General features: G+C 39.7%; 1 protein-coding gene across 1 annotated transcript; it reads left to right on the top strand.

Annotated features, from left to right (window-relative positions):
• The first annotated feature begins 256 nt into the window (after positions 1-256).
• ankar (ankyrin and armadillo repeat containing) lies at positions 257-21,538 on the top strand. Its single transcript, XM_088931209.1, has 23 exons — positions 257-872; positions 2,920-3,357; positions 3,669-3,832; positions 3,965-4,080; positions 4,180-4,360; positions 4,800-5,022; positions 5,593-5,634; positions 6,233-6,434; positions 7,030-7,238; positions 8,431-8,535; positions 9,121-9,368; positions 10,189-10,357; positions 11,391-11,632; positions 11,985-12,138; positions 14,160-14,321; positions 14,466-14,572; positions 15,229-15,351; positions 15,755-15,913; positions 19,102-19,219; positions 19,718-19,827; positions 20,554-20,750; positions 20,850-20,896; positions 21,261-21,538. The coding sequence occupies exons 1-23, from the start codon at positions 257-259 to the stop codon at positions 21,431-21,433; spliced, it is 4,305 nt and encodes a 1,434-aa protein (XP_088787335.1). The 3' UTR covers positions 21,434-21,538.
• The last annotated feature ends 58 nt before the right edge of the window (positions 21,539-21,596 follow it).

The following is a 21,596-nucleotide window of genomic DNA, read 5'->3' as shown; positions in this document are numbered from 1 at the left end:
TATTTGCAGGCGTTTTTAATATTAAGCGCCAGCGATAAAGGCAGCAGTTAAATTATTACAACGTTAACGGATTTCAGTGTCCCTGCGTTCTCTGTAACGCTTTCCAAGATTGCGCCCAGACACATTCTTCAAAAGCACCTTTACGACCTTCTAAAATTGAAAGATAGGGAAACAGTAAGAATTCAGTTTCATGGTGATAGGTTGGATGTGATTATGAGAGAACGTTGTTTTAATTTCAGCAGGAACTGATTGCTACATGGCACAGTCGGTAACCTCCAGTTCTTCATCCAAATCTTTCCAAGCCAGCGGTGGTGAAAGGGATGACGAGGCTTATCTTGCCGGGTTAGCGGCCCAGAGAAACGCAAACGCCTTCTTTGAGAAATATGACAGAAGAGACCTACAGGAGTTGCTGAGCTTGACGTCTTGCAGCTGGCTACTGTGCTGTGAAGACAACAACCTCCCTGCTGAGCTTCCTCCTGGAATCATAAAGCAAATGAAAAACTTCAGCTTCCCCAATGCAATCATTCTTGCACCTGTTGACCCTCAGGTGTCTTTGGACTATAAAGACGTCCATCAGATTGTGAGGGAGCTTGTGATTGGTATCTACTGCTTCAACCAAATCCCGTTTCTCAGCCTTGAACCCAACTATGACCAAAGCACCTCATGTCAGCTGACCCCTGCCTACTATGACACAAAGGTGGGACAGATTCTGATCAGTGTTGATTACATGGTAAAAGCCCTTTGGCATGGAGCTTTCATTCCAAAGGAGAAACGAGTCAGGTTTTCTGAACTGTGGCGATCCAGCATGGATGTTGATGCCAGTGGAGTACCTCATACAAAGAAAGATATCTATGCAGAATTTCTTACTGCAGGTAAGAAAAGCACCATTACAATAATTCTGTACACCATAATTATTAGCTTTAATGGATACTTAGCAACGGCTGCCCTCCTCACATTGTTCTGTCCTTATTGTCTTTATCCAATTGTTAATTGTTCCTGCAAATACTGATTTTCTTTTTCTTCTGTCTGGCCCACTTTCTCTCTCCCTCCTTCAGTTATGTCCCATAGACTTGTTTGCACTACAACTCCTTAGTTTCTCTTGTTTTCCATCTCTCTTGGCTGTTAAGCAATATTACCAAGTGAATTTTCCAAGTTTGGGATAATAAATCTTCTAATCTAATCTGCCTCTTTGGATGTCCTGTAGTTTCTGAATCATTTTTGTGTTCAAAGTTCAGATTTCATATCCAAATGCTATAATAATAATGCAAATTACAAAGTCTGGATCTTAATGGCACAAAGTCAGATTCATTAGAATTACAGATTTTTACTCTGCTTTCTTATCTGGGACATTTTGATTTATGGCTAATGAGATTTATTCACACAAATACATATAATGACCAGTTTCTTCTAGCTTTATGTAATTTGTTTCATTGTTACTAGGAAAGGCAGACACGTTAGTAAAACACTTTCATTTTCTGTAAGTTATTTCTCAGACTTGCTTTGATGCTAACTAGTTTTAGATTTTTATTTGAATTGTAATTCTGCTGGGTTTAGTGTACATGTATGGCCCCATATTTGGTGTGCTGCATAAGCTAAACAAGAATTGTCAAATCCTGATCCTGGAGGGCCAGTATATCTGCAGGTTTCCATTCTAACTGAACTCTTAATGAGCTAAATCAACTGGGTTGGACCAGTTTAACAATTTAACCTACTGTAGCTCTTCAAGTGCTATTAATTAAAGAGAACTTAAAAAAAACCCTGCAGACATGCCAGTCCTCCAGAATCTGTTGAGACACGTTGAGCTAAAAAAGCAACAGTCTTAGATAAAGATCCTAGATAATTAATTTCTGTTGATCCAACGCTGCATCAGTTTTTTGGCCAGCAAAATGTACATCACAGTGAGGCAGTGCTAGAGACCATGAGATATTGTTAACCTAGCATAATTATGGCCAGCCTTGATCCTGGACAGCCAAATGCTTTGTGGCCTTAAATGATCGGTTTTGTTACACTGTGAACAATTTCATTTTCACGATTTAATCTGGCGATGTTTTTAGTTAGTAATTTAGAGATCACTACAAATGGAAACGAGCACCTTACAGCTGTCAAGGATAATTTCACAAGGATTAAACAACTACTGCTGCTAATAATAATGCAATGGCAGCCAAAGTGCACCGGTATACTCACCACACATCAGCTATTAATGGGGAGGAGAACAGAGTGATGAAGCCAGTTCATAGATGGGGGATTATTAGGAAACCATGACTGGTAAAGGCCAATGAGAAATTTGGTAAGGACACCAGGGTAACACCCCTACTCTTTTCGAGAAACACCCTGTGATTTTTAATAACCACAGAGAGTCAGGAGAGTCAGTTTTATGTCTCATCCAAAGGACAGCACCTTTTTACAGTATAGTGTCCTCCTCACAATATATACAGTATAGGACCCACACAGATCACAGGGTGAGCGCCCCATACTGGGCCCTCTAATACCTCTTTGAGCAGCAACCTTAGTTTTTCCCAGGAGGTCTCCCAGCCAGGTACTGACCAGGCTCACACCCGCTTTGCTTCAGTGGGTGGCCAGTTACGAGTTGCAGGGTCATAACTGCAGAGTGATATGGCTTAACAAGGACTGGCTTCCTTGGTTAGTGGAGCAAGTAAACTTGCTAAATAGATGAAGATGTTGTAAGTGTTCCAGGACTTTATAAATTGATGAATTAATGGTGTCCTGTGGGACCTGGTGTAGTGTGGCTCTCTAGGCCAGAGGTGGCTATCCCCTGTATAACATGTTAAAGGTGTGTGGTGCATTTATTCTTTCACAATTGCAATTGCAAAAAAATGCAGTTTATCTTTTTGCTAATGTGCTTTTCTTCATTTAAGTGTGGTGTTGCTTTTCACAATGGAGCTGTTTCCTCTTTGTCAGGTTTAATGGATATTTCAGAAGATGCTTCCTATCAAGGCATATATAGTGAAGTGATCAACATGGACCCAACCTATGATCCCAATAGTCCTGAAGAGGAGAAACTCTTTTCACAGCATTCAGAAAGTATCCTTCTAAAGCTCTCTCCCTATCTCTGTTCCGTGAAACAACATGAGAATCTGTTTGTGTTTGAAGGAACTTACAACCTGTCGAATGTGGTGAGGCTTGCAGAGGATAAAGTGGATCTCTCCACCTATCAGAGGCTCGAGCAGAGACTGAGGCTTCATGAAAGACTCGTTGGAAATTGCTTGGAAAGGAAAATGGAGATGCGTAAAAACATGGCTTATCTAAAACTAATTGCTTTCTTAGTGCCTTTTCTTATTGGATTGAAGAAAAAAATGAAGATCCCTGATCTAGCTAAGTTGCTTCCTTCTTTTTCTGGTAAGTGCTTCTGGTTCCATTGTCTCTCGTCATGTAGGTGATGCGTACATGCGTACAGCAGTTTGCAATCTGGCCTCCTGGGGGAGAATGTTGTAAAGATCCACAGAAAACAGTTAACTTATAGACACACTTTCAGATATTCCAGACTTGCAGAATGTTTCTTCATGTGCTGTATGGCAAAATATTAGATTAGAAAATCAAACATAATAAAATAAAAAAAAATGTTACCTCAAAGAAATAGGTTGATATATTAATATACGTTTATAAGATGATCAGTTTCATTTTTAACTGATCAGTTCATTTATTCTTAGATGATAAACTGAAGACAGAAAGAGAATTGCCTCCACTCCTGCTGGGTCCTGACTTTACCTGTAAGCACTTCAAATACAAGCAGAACGAGTACTTTCACCTCCATGGCAGTATAGAGTTTGATATTGGAACCCCTGGTGTGGAGGACATTCCTAATGAGATAAAGGTGAGCAAAGTGCTTAAATTCACAATGTTTAAGAGTTGTCCTTGATTTCTTTTTCAGTCATGGCACTGCTTATTTTATTTGTACAAAATATTGTTTTTAGTTCAATGGCTTTTGCTTTTTTCTTTACAATAGGATGCCTTTGAAGATCTACAGAACTTTGCATCTGATCATTTAAGTGGATTGCTTGCTCAGGGCGTGCCTTACAGAGAACATTACCCCTTGCCAGTAAGGCAATTTGAAGGAAGAAGGCAAGCATAAGTATTAAGAACAAATCAGTTAAAAAATACTTTATGTAATGGCCACTTGCATTGTATGGGATTACCCTGAAATGTTCTTTTTTATTGCAGCTATTATGTAATTTCCATTGAGATTGGGATGTTGTATCAGCAGTTAGGCAGAATGCAGTGGTGGGAGGCCATGAATGATTCCATCAAAGCTCTAAAGGCCAAAAGACTGCCACTGAATGACACCCAGCTGCATGAACAATTCAAGAAAACATTTGGCTACAAAAAAGCCATAAAATGCAAGGTAGACATCTACATTTTCATACTGTGTTATACTCCGTGTGACAGTTCATTAGCATTGAGTCCTAGGCATTTTTATAACAGATTTTAAATTGTGGATCATTTGTTTTACAAGTATGTGAGAAATATTTTTAATGACCAACTTCTAAGTTTGTGAACGAAACAATTATGTTAAAATCAGAATGGCATATTCTAAAATATTTTTTTTCAGCTCATGACATAGTTCCAGACATATTAAAATGTTAGAATATGACATTTTAAAATTAGCCTTCACCCTGAAAAATATGCAAATAGAGAAATGAAGCAAAAGCATTCCAGACACCCTGGGGTTGCCTCAGCCTGTAAAACTGAAGCCATTTTGAAAATAGCAAATGTGAGTTCAGTAATTGTTTTACAGACACTAAATATTCAATTTAATCTTGTTGTGCCGGGCACTGCTTCAGAGTTTACCGCTTGGTCTGAAAGCTGCTGCAGAGAGGGGCCTTGTTGCTGTGTTCCAAACTCTGTGCCGCCGGAACCCTGTGTCCCGACTGAGGTTCCTGGACGAGCAGGGCTACTCCCTCCTGCACCACGCTGCCCTGCACAACCAGGCGCCCATCATCTGCCAGCTGGCCATGGCAGGACTCAGCCTCAACCAGAGGCGAAGAGATCGGTTCATTCGGGCAGGTCAGTGTACCCCCTCTTCATACCTACGTTCTCTCACGCAAGCAGGTACATCTCTGCCAATGCACACTCACCCAGTGTCAGGCAGAACAAATCTGGTAATCTGGTTTTATCTGTCTTATCTTAAAAACATATATAATGGTAATCTGGTAATCTGGTTTTATCTATCTTATCTTAAAAAATATATTAAAAAAAATAATTTGTCCTATTTATGAGAAAATATGCAGTGATATCTGTGTGTGGACTTTTTTGTTGTTGTTTGTGTTTCTTATCAAACAATTGTATTTTTTTTGTATGGCCCTCCATACCTGCTGACATAGTGTAAATAGTTCATTTTATATATACAATGTAACAAAAATGTAAGATGAAGGCAAATGTTTATTCTGCTGTTTTGGTTATGTTCTGCTTGTAAATCCTTTCATCGCTAAATAAAAAGTTTTTAAAGATTATTTGTCCTTATAGCATTACCTACTGTCTTTTGACCTACTGAAAACATTAGTGCCGTTTTTAAATAAGATGAGTGTTACACCCCTGTAATGAAATATTTTAATTGTTTCTTATTTGTCTTTTTAGTAAAATCACTGACTATTGGAGAACCCTTGAGGGAGAGAACAGGTTAGTTTTCACAATTAATTTTTATTAACATAGTTTTCTATGTTTCACTGATTTGCTATTATCCTGAATGGCACAGTGACATAGTGGTTAGCATTGCTGCTTTGTAGTGTTGGGGCCCAGGGTTCAATTTCAGTCCTGGAGTTTGTATGTCCTCCCCGTATTGTGTGGGTTTCCTCTGGGAGGACATACAAACATACAAAGGACATACAAAGGTTTCCTTCTATAGTCCAAGAGACAAACTGGTAGGCTAATTGACATCTAGGAAAATTGGCGATTTGAGTGTGTGTCTGTGTTTGTGTCTGCCCTACGATGGACAGGCATCCCATCCAGGGTGTGTCCTGCTTTGTGCTTGTTTCCTGCTGGGATAGGCTCTGCCTACCCTGCAACTGAATAGAAGTAGTAGTTAGAAGATTGATGGATTGACTCATTTTGACTAGTATTGTTGACAATTGGACAGCCCATAGAGAAAATTCATATTTAACAATTCTGACAGCTTTTGAGCCTCCATGTTGAAGAGAACCTGAAGTGAACTCATAATCCCCTGAAAAAATGAATAGTCGTTAGACTGCATTTCTTAGTATTTTTGTATGTTTTTTAGGTCCCACTCCTCTGCATTTGGCTGCACAATGCGGTTCTCTGGATGCCCTAAACTGCCTGCTGGCTCTTCAGGCAGATTATAAACTGGTGGACAGAAGGGGTTGGGCTGCAGTTCATTTTGCGGCTTTCTATGGCAATGTTACTTGTGTCCAAGCTCTGTACAGAAAAGACCCTGCAGTTTTGGAGCTAGAGACCACCGCTGAGTAAGTTTATTATAAGACCATGTGAGTCTGTGGGCATCTGAATGATTTTGTTGGGTCTAAATATGCAACAGCTTAATTTATATTACACATGAAAAGATAAATATAGTGTAGTGACATTTATTATAAACAATCTTTCTCTACACAAAGTTTAGCTTTTGTGAAAAAGGAAAAATGAGAAGAAATTAAATTGATAATGGAAAGTCTTATATTTGCATCCTTAAAAGTTGAAGGTAACACTTGACAGCTCAGCTATGTTATGTTATGTTCTGAGAGTGTGAATGAGTGCACCAGAAGTGCACCAGGGGCAGGACAATTAAAGATGGCTGACTTGAATCCTGGAAGTGCATTTGTAGCATAGCTCTGCAGCCATGTGGAGGGTTAAACAACTGTCTAGTGTGGATGGGCTGGGCAAACCCTGTTTGTAAATCAAACGGCAGTGAATTACAGACAATATTGTATTGTCTGTAATAACTGTTATTTTATTTATTTTTAGCCGTGCATTGGTGGTAGGCTTTTCAGTAGATCCAGAAAGTAATCACTCTCCAATGTAATCGCGGTTTCAGCTGCTGAAACGACATTCCATTATGTTTGCCAGGTATCGTTGTACCCCTCTGCTGCTGGTGGCCACATCAGGGTCAGTGGAAGCTCTGAACTATCTGCTGTCCATTGGGGCTAACTGGAAGAGGAAAGACAGCCAGGGAAATAATGTGGTCCAGCTGGCAGCATTGTATTTTCACACAGAAAGCCTTCGGCATCTCATTGAACTGAACTTAGAGGAGCTTCCAGTCTGGAAACTTCTTGTGGGTATGCAGAGCTTCTAAATCAAAGTGGCGTGGAATGGAATGGGAATACTGATTTATTACATTTTGCTAAGCTTGTCAGTTTTAGTATTTTCAGGTTGTTTTCCAGGTTATTGATCTCTTTCAGGTGTGTTTCCATTTTATCCATGGCAGGTGCCCTTTGAATGCTGGGTAATTAAAAACTCACAAGACGGTTATAGAATTGTAGAGGAAAAGTAGCACATACTGCGACACGCACATTAGCACCTGCACAGAAGACAAGATTCAAAGAACCCTGGCAAAAGAGTGACACTAGATATAGCGAGGATTGAAAAACTTATCACTCTGTTTAAGTTTTAGAAACTGTTCGACCCTTTAAATTTGAATCATAAGAAAGGTTACAAAAGAGAGGAGACTGTTCGGATCATCTAGCCCATTTGATAGTTAATAGTTAATATAACTGTTCCATGCAGCCACAAACCTTTGGGTAAGGACGTGCCACCTGTTCATGCTTGAAAATGCATTCCCACATAGCTTCTCCACTTGTTCTGTCTGGTTGCAGAGGTACAGCTTGTATTGCTTCCAGTAGTGGCCACTGAGTTTCACAGTGGATTCTATATTGATCAACCCTGTTGATGACAAATATTAATCAGCATGTTTAATTAACCTGTCATGTCTATTCAGTTGTTGTAGTTTTAGGTGATGTGTTTCTTTGTGTTCAGTAGAGATCAGTAATTGTGGTTCTTTATTCTGAACACTTACTTTAAAACTCTATTTTACTGGGGCGAAATCTTTTAATTCTAGTGAAATGAAAAGATTAATTTAATTCAAGCAGGTGACAAATAAATAGCTACTTCATATGTGTTTCTTAGACATTACTCTGTTCTAAAAAGATTTCAATGACAGCTAACTCGTAAGTAAACTGCTACTCAGTTTTTAGCCATGAATTTAAAATCTGCCGAGTGCTGTATAATATTTAAGATGTGTCTAATTTTCTAAATATAACTGGTGCCCTGTGCAAGCTAAAATTACCCGTTTTATACTTTATATTTATATTGTTACTAGTATTACTAGATATGAGCTAAACTTGAAACATTATTTTTAATAGCATTGTCTCAGCATTGTATCTCTTCCAAAGATTCCATAGTGTAGTGTGATATACAGTAGTAAACCCCAATGGAATTCACAGTAAGGATAACTTTTGTGGCTGCTGTAAGAGATGCTGCAGAGCGAGGAATACGCTAAGAAGGAGATGGCTGCCAGGTGTCTGGAGGTCCTCTGTGTTGCCGCAGACTCATTCTGGAAGGACATTATGGATGCAGGTGACAACACAGTGAAATTGCAAGCATCTGTCCCAGTGTAGTGTTCTTGAATGCACTGTGTGTTACAGAATCACATTTACACTCTTAGAAGTATTCTACAAATATATTTGCAAACACAGGATGACAAAGCCTTTATTTGAAACAAAATATACACTTAGTTCTTGTGGGGGGGGGGGGGGGAGATCCCAAACTATTTGATTGTCAGACAAAGCATGAAAAGAAACTTATTACTATTTTGCCTCCCATTTAAGATCACCAAACTGCCATGGGGAGCATGAAAATGACTAAAGAGATACAAATGACACACGAATGATGTTTTGGACCCCCCAAATTAGTCATAGACCTATACTTGTGATAATGGAGTCTTACAGATGTAATTAGTGTTTACCTCCTCACCACCTTATCATGGATGCGGTGATAGTGCTCTAATTAAAAAAAGCAAGGCAAATCAGTTTTGTGGAGCTTTCCTGCTGTCTGTCAAATATGTCCTTAGCGCTTTCTTACACAGACAACTTAGTAGCTACAGTATGCCCCACCTCGCAGTCCTGTGTTTCACAGTATTGCCACTGTGCCGTTTGCCACCAGGGGGCATCCCCGCTCTGATGGCCTTGCTGTGCAGTGGGCGGCAGACCCTCCAGTGTGTGGCGGCAGCTGTGGTGTGCAACATGTCTGAGAGGGAGGCAGTGTGCAGAGGCCTGGTGGAGTGTGGGGCAGTGCCCGTGTTGGTGCAGCTCCTGCACAGTCCACTGCCAGAGCTCCAGTCTCGCTGTACCGTCCTCCTGGCAGACCTGGCCTTGTGCAGCAGCGAATACCAGGCCCTCATTGCACAGCTGGTGAGCCTCAAGCCCGCTAGAACTGTCTTCGGTGCAGCTTTGAAGTAGCCTTAGTGAAAAGAGAAATGCTTCCCTTTTATTTCTCTCTGCTACTGTACCATGAATTTAAAAAAAATCAAGTTGTTGCAGCTATCCATTTGATGCAGAGACAGGAATGCACCCATGTGGAAATTCTTTATTTTAATTTTACAGAGAAAAAAAAATTGTTTCCACATGATGGCAATGAATGGCAACCAATTTCACTTATTTCAGTAGTTCCATCATATTCTATTTAAGTCAGAGAAGAAAAGCGGATAGCTGTTATTTGTATATAGCTCTATTGGGGTAATCCGTAAGGACAATCCCTTCACTGAGGGATGAGCCATGCAGATGTTGCCAAGCTGAAGATGGAGTGGAGGGAGGGATCCAGTCAGGAAAAACTTTCAAACCAGTGAGCACGAAGCGTGATGTTTATACACAGATAGGCAGAAGTGGGCGAGATTGGGGTTCGACCTCCTGAACTTCTGGTTACAACTCCATTTTTACTATTTATTTTTCTCTAATTAGGAAAATAAACTGTACCATTAAACTGCTATTGATGCCTCTAATAATATGAATGATAAATGTAATACCATTGACAGACACCCTCTATATTTTGTAGTTTTTTTTTTTCGAATAATGTACTAAAGGTGAATACGTTTCAGATTCAGGGTGCCAGTACCCAGGTCTCAAATATTTACCAGTATTTAGCTGAAGGAACATTTTGACTGAACTAAAAGGGTTTCCCTAGGGAGAAGCTTTGTTTGGAACAGGGTTAAGTTGTGTGCTGGTCCTCTCCCAGGGTGGGATTGTCCCCATGGTGCAGCTTCTGGGATCAGACCTCGAGGACGTGCTGATCAGCGTGGTGAACTGTGTCCGAGCCCTGTGTCTCCACAGCACAGCTAATCAGAGTGCAGTGGTAAAAGAGGGAGGGATTCCACCACTTGTGGAGTTCTTGACTATTAAATCAGGTAATGACTGATTCTTTTTGCATGTATTTTGGCTCTTGTCTTCAAATTATACTGTAGGTAGTATCAGTATCTCAAACCTTACTTAACCTGGCCCTAGATCTAATGTTAAGTGTGCAAAATAATATCCTGATTAGCCTTAGAGCAGGTTTCTTGATGGCCTCAAGAGAATAACTTTGCTAATAGGCAATCACAGCTCAGTTATACAATCCATTATCTTTTTTTCATTGGCTCGGTTTGATTGAACATGGTTTACCACAATGAAAACACTCCATACAGATACACGGTGACAAAAGATCAAATTAGTGGAATATGCACACGATGTTTAGATTGCATTTTTCTCAGTTACCTGAAAGCGATACTTTTTATATTCCACCTCTCAATTTCTTTACACTGTTATTTAGTATGTCCATTCGAGCATGGAATCATGCTGCATAAACAGCATAATAAAATATTTTTCTGAACTTAAGCTTGAGCTTAAGGAACTTAATTATACAATTTACAGCTTGAGCTTGAGCTTAAGGAACTTAATTATACAATTTCCACTACAGAATTTGTATAACTAAATGTGAATATATACCAGATATGATATAGACTTGGGTGTCACAGTAGCATGGTGATTAACACAGCTACCTCACTGTTTTTGATTCCAGCCTACTACCTTTATTTTAATTGGCATCTGTAATTGCACCTTGTGTGTGTATAATGCCATGGATTGGTCCAGGATGTAGTCTAGCCTTGTGCCCTATGCCTGCTGGCATAGGCTGCAGCTCCAAAATCCTCTTTCAGAACAAACAGAAATGGAGTTTGAATAGGTCATTTACAGTATTTCAAACCAAACAGCCTTCAAGGAGGACGAAAAAACAAGACAGCATACTGAGCACTTTGAGGTTTGTTGGCTCTGTGGTTGCATTTCGGCTTGAGATGTTTTGGAAGTGCAGCCGTTGCTTGAAAGTCGTCATTTTTTAAGAATAAATTCTAAAATGAGTATGATGTTCCACCTCCTAAGCCCATCGCAGGCTGTTTTGGGTTTCAGATGTGCTGCAGGCTGCTTCTTCTGCTGCCCTGGCTGAGCTGGCCAGAGGCCACAGGCAGAACCAGGATGCCATCTGTGCAGCAGGAGCCATCGGGCCTCTCGTCAACATCATCCGTGGACGGAAAATGGCGGTGCAGGTGAAAGCAGCCGTGGCTTTGGAGGCTTTGGCGGACCACAATGCTGCCATCCAGGCTGAGTTTCTCAAGAAGTCAGTCTCGAAACACCTTCTACGCCTTTTAAAGGTAAGTATTTAAAAGCTATTCTGTCACGGTGTCATATATGAAGATTGGTTTGGTGGCAGATAGATCTGTAGGCTGTCTACAACTGTAGACACAGTGCTTTCATCCATAACGTACCTTGAAGACAACGAAAACTCAGCTTTTATTCTGGGTACGTCCTGTAGATGTGCAGTAACAACATTAATAATAATAATAATAATAATAATAATCCCTTTCACATTGGTGGTAGTTTTGTTAAATTCAGGCAATTAATATGTTAAGGACTGTAAAGGTCTTGCTATCAGCCAATAGCAAATTTAATAGAAACAAAAGAATATGTATTTGCATTCTAAATTAACTTCTGTGCTGTGTTCAGGTTTTTCAGCTGGAGGTGAGGGAACAGGGAGCAGTGTCTATATGGGCTTTGGCAGGACAGACTCTAAAACAGCAGAAAATGATTGCAGAGCTGATTGGATATCATTTTATTTTAGACCTCCTTTATTCTTCATCTGACAAAATGCAGTTCGTTGGTAAGTTAATGCTTGAAATCATGATATTTTCACGTTGTTTTTATGCAGTTCGATTACAATGCAGTATCAGTCTGTTCAGTAAAAATGTTTTGTTTTTTTACTGAAGACATCTGTCCTCATGAAACAGTAGTTTTAGAGTGGACAGCTAATGGCTGGTCAGTTCTCTAGTGGAACAAGAAGAAAAACAGGCATCTTGGACATTAGAAACTAGTCTTAGTTTCTTTTAAAAATGACAATACCAGCATCTTGACAGGCCCAACAGCTTTGAAATTGTTTAATGTATGCACTGACCTCCAAAACCAAGCCCTCAAAATCAAGAGTATATCCTTCATGCATCATTGGCAGGGCCCTCCGCCAAGCCAAACCCAGCCCATGGAACATCAATCTCACAAATACAGTACTTGTCTTCCCCTTCCACTCTGAACTCTAACAACTCATTCCCAAAGTTATCAAACAAATCTTTGTTTGAACCCTTTTTAATTATTCAGAACCCCTTTACTTTAATAATCCTATACATTACCACCTGCCATCTGATTTAAGGAGCCATCTTGTCCACAGTTCCCTTAACTGCCCACAGCCTCCATCTACACCAGACACTTTATACTACAACATTAGCCTGCCAATACATGCCCAACAGCATACATGTACATGGCCATGTCAAGCACATTATGTTTGTCCAGCAGTCTCATTTACTGCCTCTCTTACAGACAGTTAACTGTTATTTAAATTGGCAAACCAGGAAGATGCCTGGCCAAACGTTTCAGGGAATATATTGAAGCCATTAGGATCAAAGATCTTCCCAAGCCAATAGTTTCCCATTTTACCTATGCACCCCTTCTGCATGTACAGTATCAATTCCAAGATTCCTATACCGAAAAGACATCAGAAGTCAAAAATATCCTTAAACTTGGTTCACAAATTCCCTCCAGCAGTCAATGATCAAAAAACTTCTATTTAAATTCCCTCCATTAAATTAAAATTGCTGCCTTCCATAATTTCCCTGGAATTTATGAGCCAATTTCCATTTCTTTTGTACCCTGTTCATCTCCCCCTGTTCCTTCCCGTGTTTTCTCTCTGTGCTCTATCTACCCCACTCCACCTCATTATCTCATATTTCTGCTCTCTCCCTCATTCCCCCACTTGTGAGGCATTCTTTACAGCAAAAGCAGTTTACTAACATGGTGTCTGTGTTTACAGTATTGTAGACAGAACAAGATTACTCTACAGGCATTTATTTTCAGTTTTATATCTGGACATGTTAAATAGAAGTGACTACCTCTATACATGCAGTACTTATAACTGTCATAGTAAGAACGTTATATTTATACTTTAAAAATGTAGTGAAGCTTTTGACATGAATTGAAAATTATGAACTAAAATGTTCACATTGCTTGTTTAATGAGTGACAGGGCAATCTTCGCTGTTGTAGAAAAGTTATATTTAATTTGGAAACTCAGTTTAGCAGGTTACTCCTGGGACTAATAAGATGATGCACGGAAGACCTGCTGTGTTGAAATGTGTTGCTGTAATTCATGGTTAGCTATGTTAACGTAATTTATTATACTGTGGAAAAGGGCACCCTGCAATCTGTTGGACTCCTTTCTGCCACTGGAAGTGTAATCCAGGTGGGGAAAGGAAGGCTGGCGAGCTCTTTCTCGAGTGCGGTTGCAGTGATCTGCTAGACTCATTATAAAATAAGGCATGCAGTCTGGAATGCTGGCCTCCACTGGGATTCCAACCACATACCTTCCTTTCCTTACAAGAGATACGACCTGACATCCTGAAGTGTTCTTACAAAGCTGTGTTTTTTTAGAAGGCTGACACTACGGCCAGCCTGATGTGTTCCGATAAGCCTGCCCGGGAACATGTCAGAGAGCTCCATCCACACCAGGCCACACCTGTCTCTCCAGTCAACACCCTGCGCCTCAGCAGGGGTGTATGTCTGCAGGGCGTACTCATCCGAAACGAGACCGCAACCTTGTTTTAAGTGACAAAACTTTATTGAGATGGTTTGGTATTAGGTTGCCATGCAGTGATTGCGTTGAGCCGGGACAGCAGAGCACACCAGAATGGGATCTGCGACGAGAATGGAGTGCCTCCTCTGGTGCGGCTGTTGCGGAACCCCAGAACCACAGAATGCACCCTCCTGAGTGTCATTCAGGCCCTGGGCACCATGTGCATCGGTGTGTACAACCTCCAGCCAAGCGTTCCAGGAATTGTATGAATCGAACTAAAAAATGATCCATTTTCGATGGTAAAATGATGTATTTGATTCTTTTATTTAATTTTATTGGTTAATCTTTTTTGTGGGGGGGGGGTTGTTTCAGGAGTAGCACATACAAACAACCCTTACAGTCAGAAGACCATTGCAGAGGAGAAAGCCATTCCCATCCTTACTGAATTATTGAAACAACACAGATCTCTTCAAGTCAAGGTAATACCTGCAGTAATAATGGTATGTGTCAGGGGATATCAAAGCTTTGCTGTTTTCACATAGAATATCCATCATTGTATTTAAACAGATACAGTATGAAACAAATGTGAAGAAATGTATGTCTTGAGCAGTAAAAAAACATAAAACCAGGAATGGAGGTAATATTTCAGAATCCTGATCTGTGTAGATTTTTCTGTTGCATTGATCACTTTTGATTCTGTCAGAATGGACATCTCTAAAAAAGGTTTGGGAGAGAGGATAAACCCCTCAAAAATGACCAACAAAATGTAAATATGAGCAAGACCATTTCCAACATATTATATTCCCCACACCACCCACAACTGTTCTGCAGTCCCTGTGCTGACTCCATGCAATGGGGATATTCCCAAACCCTTATCCTCATGGCCTGGTTGTCTTTTCCTCAGCCAAGCATGAAACTCAGACTGCTCAACCGGCAGAAATACTTCATGCTGTGGGTGCAGTCAAAAGCTGAGTTTAATTACAAAATTCAAAAACCAAGGATTGTTACTTAGTCTTTAAATATGGGTTGTCCTTTTTGGTAGGTGGTCCAAAAAAGAGATAAAGGTGTTTGGAAGTAAATAAATCTGACAGAGGATTTCCTAGTCAAGAGAACCGTGCCTCATGATTTGTTTCAGGTGCGGGTGGCTCAGACTCTAGCCTGCGTGGTGCTGGGGAACACAGAACTACAGACAGCCCTCTGGAATGAGGGAACATTCACTTACAGCACTGTCTTGGAGATGCTTCACAGTCAAGATCAAGTAAATTATAGCAGTATTCCTTTAATTTATACTGGCAATGTACACAGGCTTTAGATACATTAAAACGTCCATTCATCCATCTGTTTTCAGTCTGGGCTATAGGCTAGTTTGTGATTTCGTAATGTTTGTTTTCAATCATTAATGATCAAAACCATTATTACAAACACAACAAAAAGCCCTATCACAAATACAGTAGGGCCAAACTTGTTGTTATATTTTTTTTTACTTTGTAATAAGACAAAGTAATGTATTGTAGAACTTTTCAGTTGTGTTAAACAGGGGATTTCAGTAATAGTAGTGATTTCTGCTGAAATTATAGGAATGCTAGTCAAACTCTGTACTGCTAGCATCACATTGATCAATTTAAAAGTGAAAATGCTTCTCTAAATCTTTTGCTTTTTAGAAGATCTGCCTTGAAGCTGGATATGCTTTATCTCTCTTTGCATTCAACAACACAGTACAGCAATTTATGATTCTGCAAAAAGGAGGTATTGAAATGCCGATTTATGAAACCTTTTTGCAGTCTGAGGATGAGATTGAAAGAGCGAAGGCTGCATTTCAGGTATTTATGAACATCATTAGGCAAAGTGCCGTACTGTAGGTAATTATTATCTGGTAGCTTATTACACTCTTCATCATGATCTATGACCATGTTGTGGTGAGCCTTTTGTTCCTGTACCAACAGGACTTTGGCCCTTGAATGGTTTTACCAGATATCAGGTGAGGGATCAGATTAAAACAGCAGCTGGTCATCTAGGCTGGGGGTTGAGCGTGGTCCCACTGTTTCCACCTGTAACATCGGCATCCAGTTACAGAAACTGCAAAAAAATCTACAATATAATCCAGAGATCTAACTATGATCTTTAGTTGATGTACTGGTAATCGGTAATATGTAGTTCAAGTAGGTAGCTGCGTCAGCATGAGTAGGCTGCAAAGGAACAAGTAAAGGGTTACTCCATGGTGAAAAGAGAAGAAAAGAAACACAAGGTTTAGCCTGTGGAGCCTTCTTCGGGTGTGTCACAGCCAAAAGCTCCACAGCCAAAACATTGTGTTTCTTTTCTTCTCTTTTCACAATGAAATAAACCTTTACATGTTCCTTTGCATACTGGTAATGTGACAGCTTCAGATGAAAGCCCTGCCAGTTTAGAGTTAGGAGCTCATAGAGCTTATGAAATGTTCGCACAATGCATGGCACATTAAGGCTAGCATAAATTATCCAAGAGACAAAATGGTACAAATTTCTATGCATCAGCGACTGTGGATGGCAACTTGAGTCAGGATACAACATGATAGGTGATGATTTAACCATCCTTTTCGCTGGGAAAGGTTACACAGGTGTGGTGTAGCCAGCGTAGTGCGCAAGAACAATGGCATTTCTCTCATAGATTGGGAACCCATCAGTGATCTAATCACTTGCAAATATTGGAGTAGATAACAGTGACTGAGAAAGAGCTGTGGGGCCACATGGTCAATGACAAAAAAGGAGAAATACTTGTCGGCTTCTGCCTTAATAATGACTACATCATTGGAGATACAACTTCTTTCTCAAAGACATGGCCTAGCTGACATGGTCTGTCATCATGAACAGTGACCACTGTCTGGTTTGACAAGTTGAAATTAAAGTTTTTGGTTAGCCATACCAGACTCAGAGTAATAAGTCTTAGACACTACCAAGATGAGAGTGAAGAAAGTTTTTATCAATGAGCTCAATATATTGGTCAGTGTAGAAGATCAAGACAGTTTAAAGTAATTTAGGACAGTTAAAATGTTCAGACAAAAAGAATACATTTAAAAAGACACATACACCAAAACAGCCTAGAAAGACATTGAATATAGAAGGACAAGCAGTGATTAACAACAGAGATGTAGAAGGAGATAGAAGAAAGAAGGCATGAGGAAAAGCTGATGAATGATTAGTTACCCAGGCTGAGTGAAAAACACCTGAATAACTATAAAAGATCAAAGACAAAGATGTAAACAAGAGGGCTAGAAGAGATAAGAGATCCTTTGTCAAAGAACTGGCAGAAGAGGCAGAACTGGCTGCAGCAAGAGGAAAGTTGAACTGTTTTTAAAATCAGTTAACAGCTCTGGAGACAATCATACCATTCCAGTCAAGGACAATCAAGGAAGGGTAAAACCAGAAAACAAGCTGCAACATGGGTCCAGCACTTTGAAGAGGTTCTAAATCAGCCTCATACTGATTATCCACCTAATTCACTCCCCTTTGGACAGTGTTGGCATTGACTCCCATGGAAGCAGAAGTGAGCACAGCCAACAAAAACATCTTAGCAAAGCCCCTGGACTTCATACTTTCTAGGCACAGCTATTCAAAACAGGTGCAAACATGACTGCCAGGGAACATACCAGCCTCTTCATAATACACAGTATTAAAAACTGAAATCATATCAGAAGATTTGTTTCTAGACTGCCAACGAAATGGGGCCTGTAGAACTGTGAGGTGGAATGCTAATGCCATTAATGACAACCTTAAACAAGAGCTTTTTAAGTCCTCTGCAAGAACAGAGGATATTTGATCTGCACAGCAACACAGAGCAATGGAATGGAGTGCACCCCCCAACATCAACTTCTCAGACTTTGTGGCAATCTTTCTCTTCTGTCCATCTTTACACCAACACTGCTGCTGTAAAATAACTCCCCTACCCGGGGATAATAAAGACACTCTCTGAAATTTTCAGAGCTTATGGAATTCCAACTTGCATTATCAACACCATTGGGAAGGTCCTTGAGCACTTGAAATGTAATATATATGACTATGCACTGTCTGGTTTGAAATGAAATCTGGAGTTTGGCAAGACTGCATCCTATCTCTATATTTCTTGTTACCGCCAATTGGGTTATGTATCAAACAAGAAATTAAAACACATTTCACACTTAGAAGACCTTGACTTTGCTGATTATCTCATTGCATTCTCTTCAAAACATGCCCATCTTTAAAGTCAGACTGACTCATACTGTCAGACTGACGCATGTACTGTATAAAACAAGGTGGTCTTCATATTAACAAGCAAAAATCATATCAATCATATCATATCATATCAAAAATCATATCAATACACCAAACTCAAATTACCACCAATTCAGAAGTGCATTCAGAAGACTTCAAACCATCTAGAGATCTAAAGAATACAATACTAAGATGAAAATCAGACTGTGCAGCAGTAATGTAAAGTCAGATCTTATGGTATGGATCTAGTTGAAGGATATTGGAAACAGACAATGGCAAGGTCAACCACTGTATCTTTGTAACACTTGACTATATAAGATCTGCAACCTTTCCTTGCCAAGAACATTTTTTAAAGAAGACCTATACAAGAAGACTGGTTGCCTTAGCATTGAGATCCAGAAGCACCAGATAAGATAATTCAGGCTTGTGCTAAGGATATCCCAAGAGCAAATACCAAAGGTTGCTCTAAGATGGGAAACGTCAATTGGAGCAGGACTGAAACAACATGGTAATTGAATTGGGGCTTACATGGGGTGAGGCACAAGACAAGGGGTTGGTTGGAAAAAATAAGGATGTTATGTCTCATGGGACATGGGACCACAAGGATAGGTAAATACAGTAATTATAAGTACAGTATGTGTGATACACTTTGATTCTTCATAAAAACATTTCACCTAGATTGCACATTCATTTGTTGCTGTAAAGCTTTTTCCAATGAATCTGATAAAAAAAAGGGAAAATAAGCATCAGAAAACGTTGATCTTAACATCTGTTTTCTGTTTCAGATTGTTATATTGGCCAAAGTTATTACAGGCATAGACCAAGTTACTTTGTCTGCCAGAGGGATCACCCTACTTGTACAGGTGCTTCAGTCACAGAACTCCAGGGCAGTCATTCTTACAGGTAACCAAGTCTGTATGCCACATGCATTATCACAGAAAGGGGATAACAGAGGCCACTGTCATAATGAGTTCATGTCGATATCTGACAGTGTGTACTACATATATACTGTAGAACAACAAGAGTGTCTTCCTGGTATGGCTGCATTTGAATCCATTGGTAATGTAGTTTGAAAGAAAGTTTTTCTTCCAATTAGGAGCTTCTAAGTACTATTTTATGACAGATATTATGCTTAATCAGTATGGGTCTAGAAGAACTTTGTACATAACACTTAACTGGTGAAAACTCTTTAACATTTAAAAAAACTAACTATTAAAAAAATATTTTCAAAGCAACATCCCAAAAATGCTCATGTATTTTTTTTCTTTAGCCTGTCACAGCCATGTCACTTGAATGTGTGTACCTTTGGTCTTAGATGTGATATAATACATTCAGAATAGCAATGTGAAAGTGTGCTAATAGGTTCTGACATTGTCAATGGTATATTTCCTTTTGATTCAGCACAGCTGCTTGCCAGCTTGGCTCACACTCGGGCGGGCATTCCTGATGCCATAGTCACGATGGGAGCTATAAACCACTTATGTGCCCACTTATATTCCAATGAAGAAGAGGTAACAGCATCTCGAAAAACATTACTTTTTTCTAAAGCTGTTTATAATGAAGATGTGGTACTTCATCTCTGTTGATATTTTTAAAGGTTTCCTTTCACTGATTCATTGACAAAAACTGATGCACTGATGTATGAAGCAGAATCAGCATGCAATTCCTTGCATTCATTTAGCACTTTTCATTTAGAAGGATCCCAAAGTATTAAGTCCTTAATGTAGAGGAGGGGGCCCCACTGAGGTTCAGCTCCCACCTGTCATAGCGATTATGCACCCACAGCTTCACTACACAGCAGATCAAGTGGAAAAGTAAGAAAATACTTCACTGGTTGAATGAAGGGGGTACTAGGCTGGATTGTGCAAGCCCAAAGTGGTGTATAGTAAGGATACCATGGATAACACCCTTGCTCTTGTGAAAAATGCCATATTAAGAGTACTGTTTAATGTTGTAGTTGGGATCTCAGTTTAACATCTCATCCAAGGGAAAGCACCTCCTCCAATTCCCTACTCCAATTCTGCACCAGAGGGAAGAGTGCCTTCTACTGGTCCACCAACATCACTACATTTTTCTTTGACCCAGTACTGACCAGGTCCAGCCTTGGTTAGGTTCTGAAATCAGATAAAACCAGACTGCAATTTAGTAATGCTGCTGTCATTTTAAAACAATATACTGTTTCAGTGAGTTATTAAATGTATTTAAATGCAAGTGTTCTGGTATTTTGTACTTTACAGGTTCGAATAGGTTGTGCAACTGCTCTAGGCTACCTCACGTTTAATCGTCCTGCACACCGCCTCCTCCTGGTGGAATGCCGCAACACACCAGGATTATATGACCTCTTGATCGAGCACCTCAGTAAAGATGCCAAGATATCCCAAGTCTTTACAGCCGAATTCGAAAGACAGAAATTAGTTGGGCTTCCTTCGTTAAGGTAAACAGAGGATCACAGAGCATTATAGTTCAAGAAATGCAAATCGCATTGTTTTTTATCGCAACTTTAGATGAATAACTAAACTTTTTTCCACAACAGTTTGGAAATAAATGGTGGTCCAGCTGTATCACACCATAATAATAAAGGTAAGTTAAGCTATACCCATTATCTACATGATATTAATTTGGTTTTTGATTGTTTAAATTTCTTCATGTCTTCATACTAAATTACTAAACAGTACTATTAAATACAGCTTTGGTTAACCATAATTAAAAGTGTTAACAGTGTAATAAGTTTTAGTTTTCTTAGTTTTTATTTTTTCAGTTTTCTTGTACATAGACAATATACTGTGTAGAAATCAGCACTTCTTTTTTGTAAGACTAGTATAATCAAAACAAATTTTGTATAAACAATACAAATCAAAATATATTCAGTGGCATTTGGACAATATGTTGTTTGATTTGAATATGATCTGTAAATCTGATGAAATGACACATTATTTCCAAACAGACAGACCAAAAACGATGAGCACCATTCGGAATAACACAGACGCTCAAAATACCCAGTGTCTGCGGACAAGATCGGCTCCAGTCTTGTTGGTTCATAGACGCAGGACAGCGAACACCAAGCTGAGAACTGCAGAAGTGCCCCTGCAGAGCTCATTTCAGACCCTGGAGAGATAGCAGCTGAACAGAACCAGTGAATCAGTGCATCAGGAGCAAAATGCCTGCAGACCTGATTACACACAATCCCTGGACCTTCTAGCACTAATGGGTTACATTATTAAAAACCAGCACATGGACCACATATTTTTTAAAGTAAATATTTAGAAATATAAAAGTATTC

Source organism: Atractosteus spatula, chromosome 13 (genome assembly GCF_055471065.1).
Source record: "Atractosteus spatula isolate fAtrSpa1 chromosome 13, fAtrSpa1.hap1, whole genome shotgun sequence".
In the NCBI taxonomy this organism is placed as follows: Eukaryota; Metazoa; Chordata; class Actinopteri; order Semionotiformes; family Lepisosteidae; genus Atractosteus; species Atractosteus spatula.
Note: the sequence above shows the minus strand (reverse complement) of the source record. Positions and strands in the feature narration are given on the sequence as shown.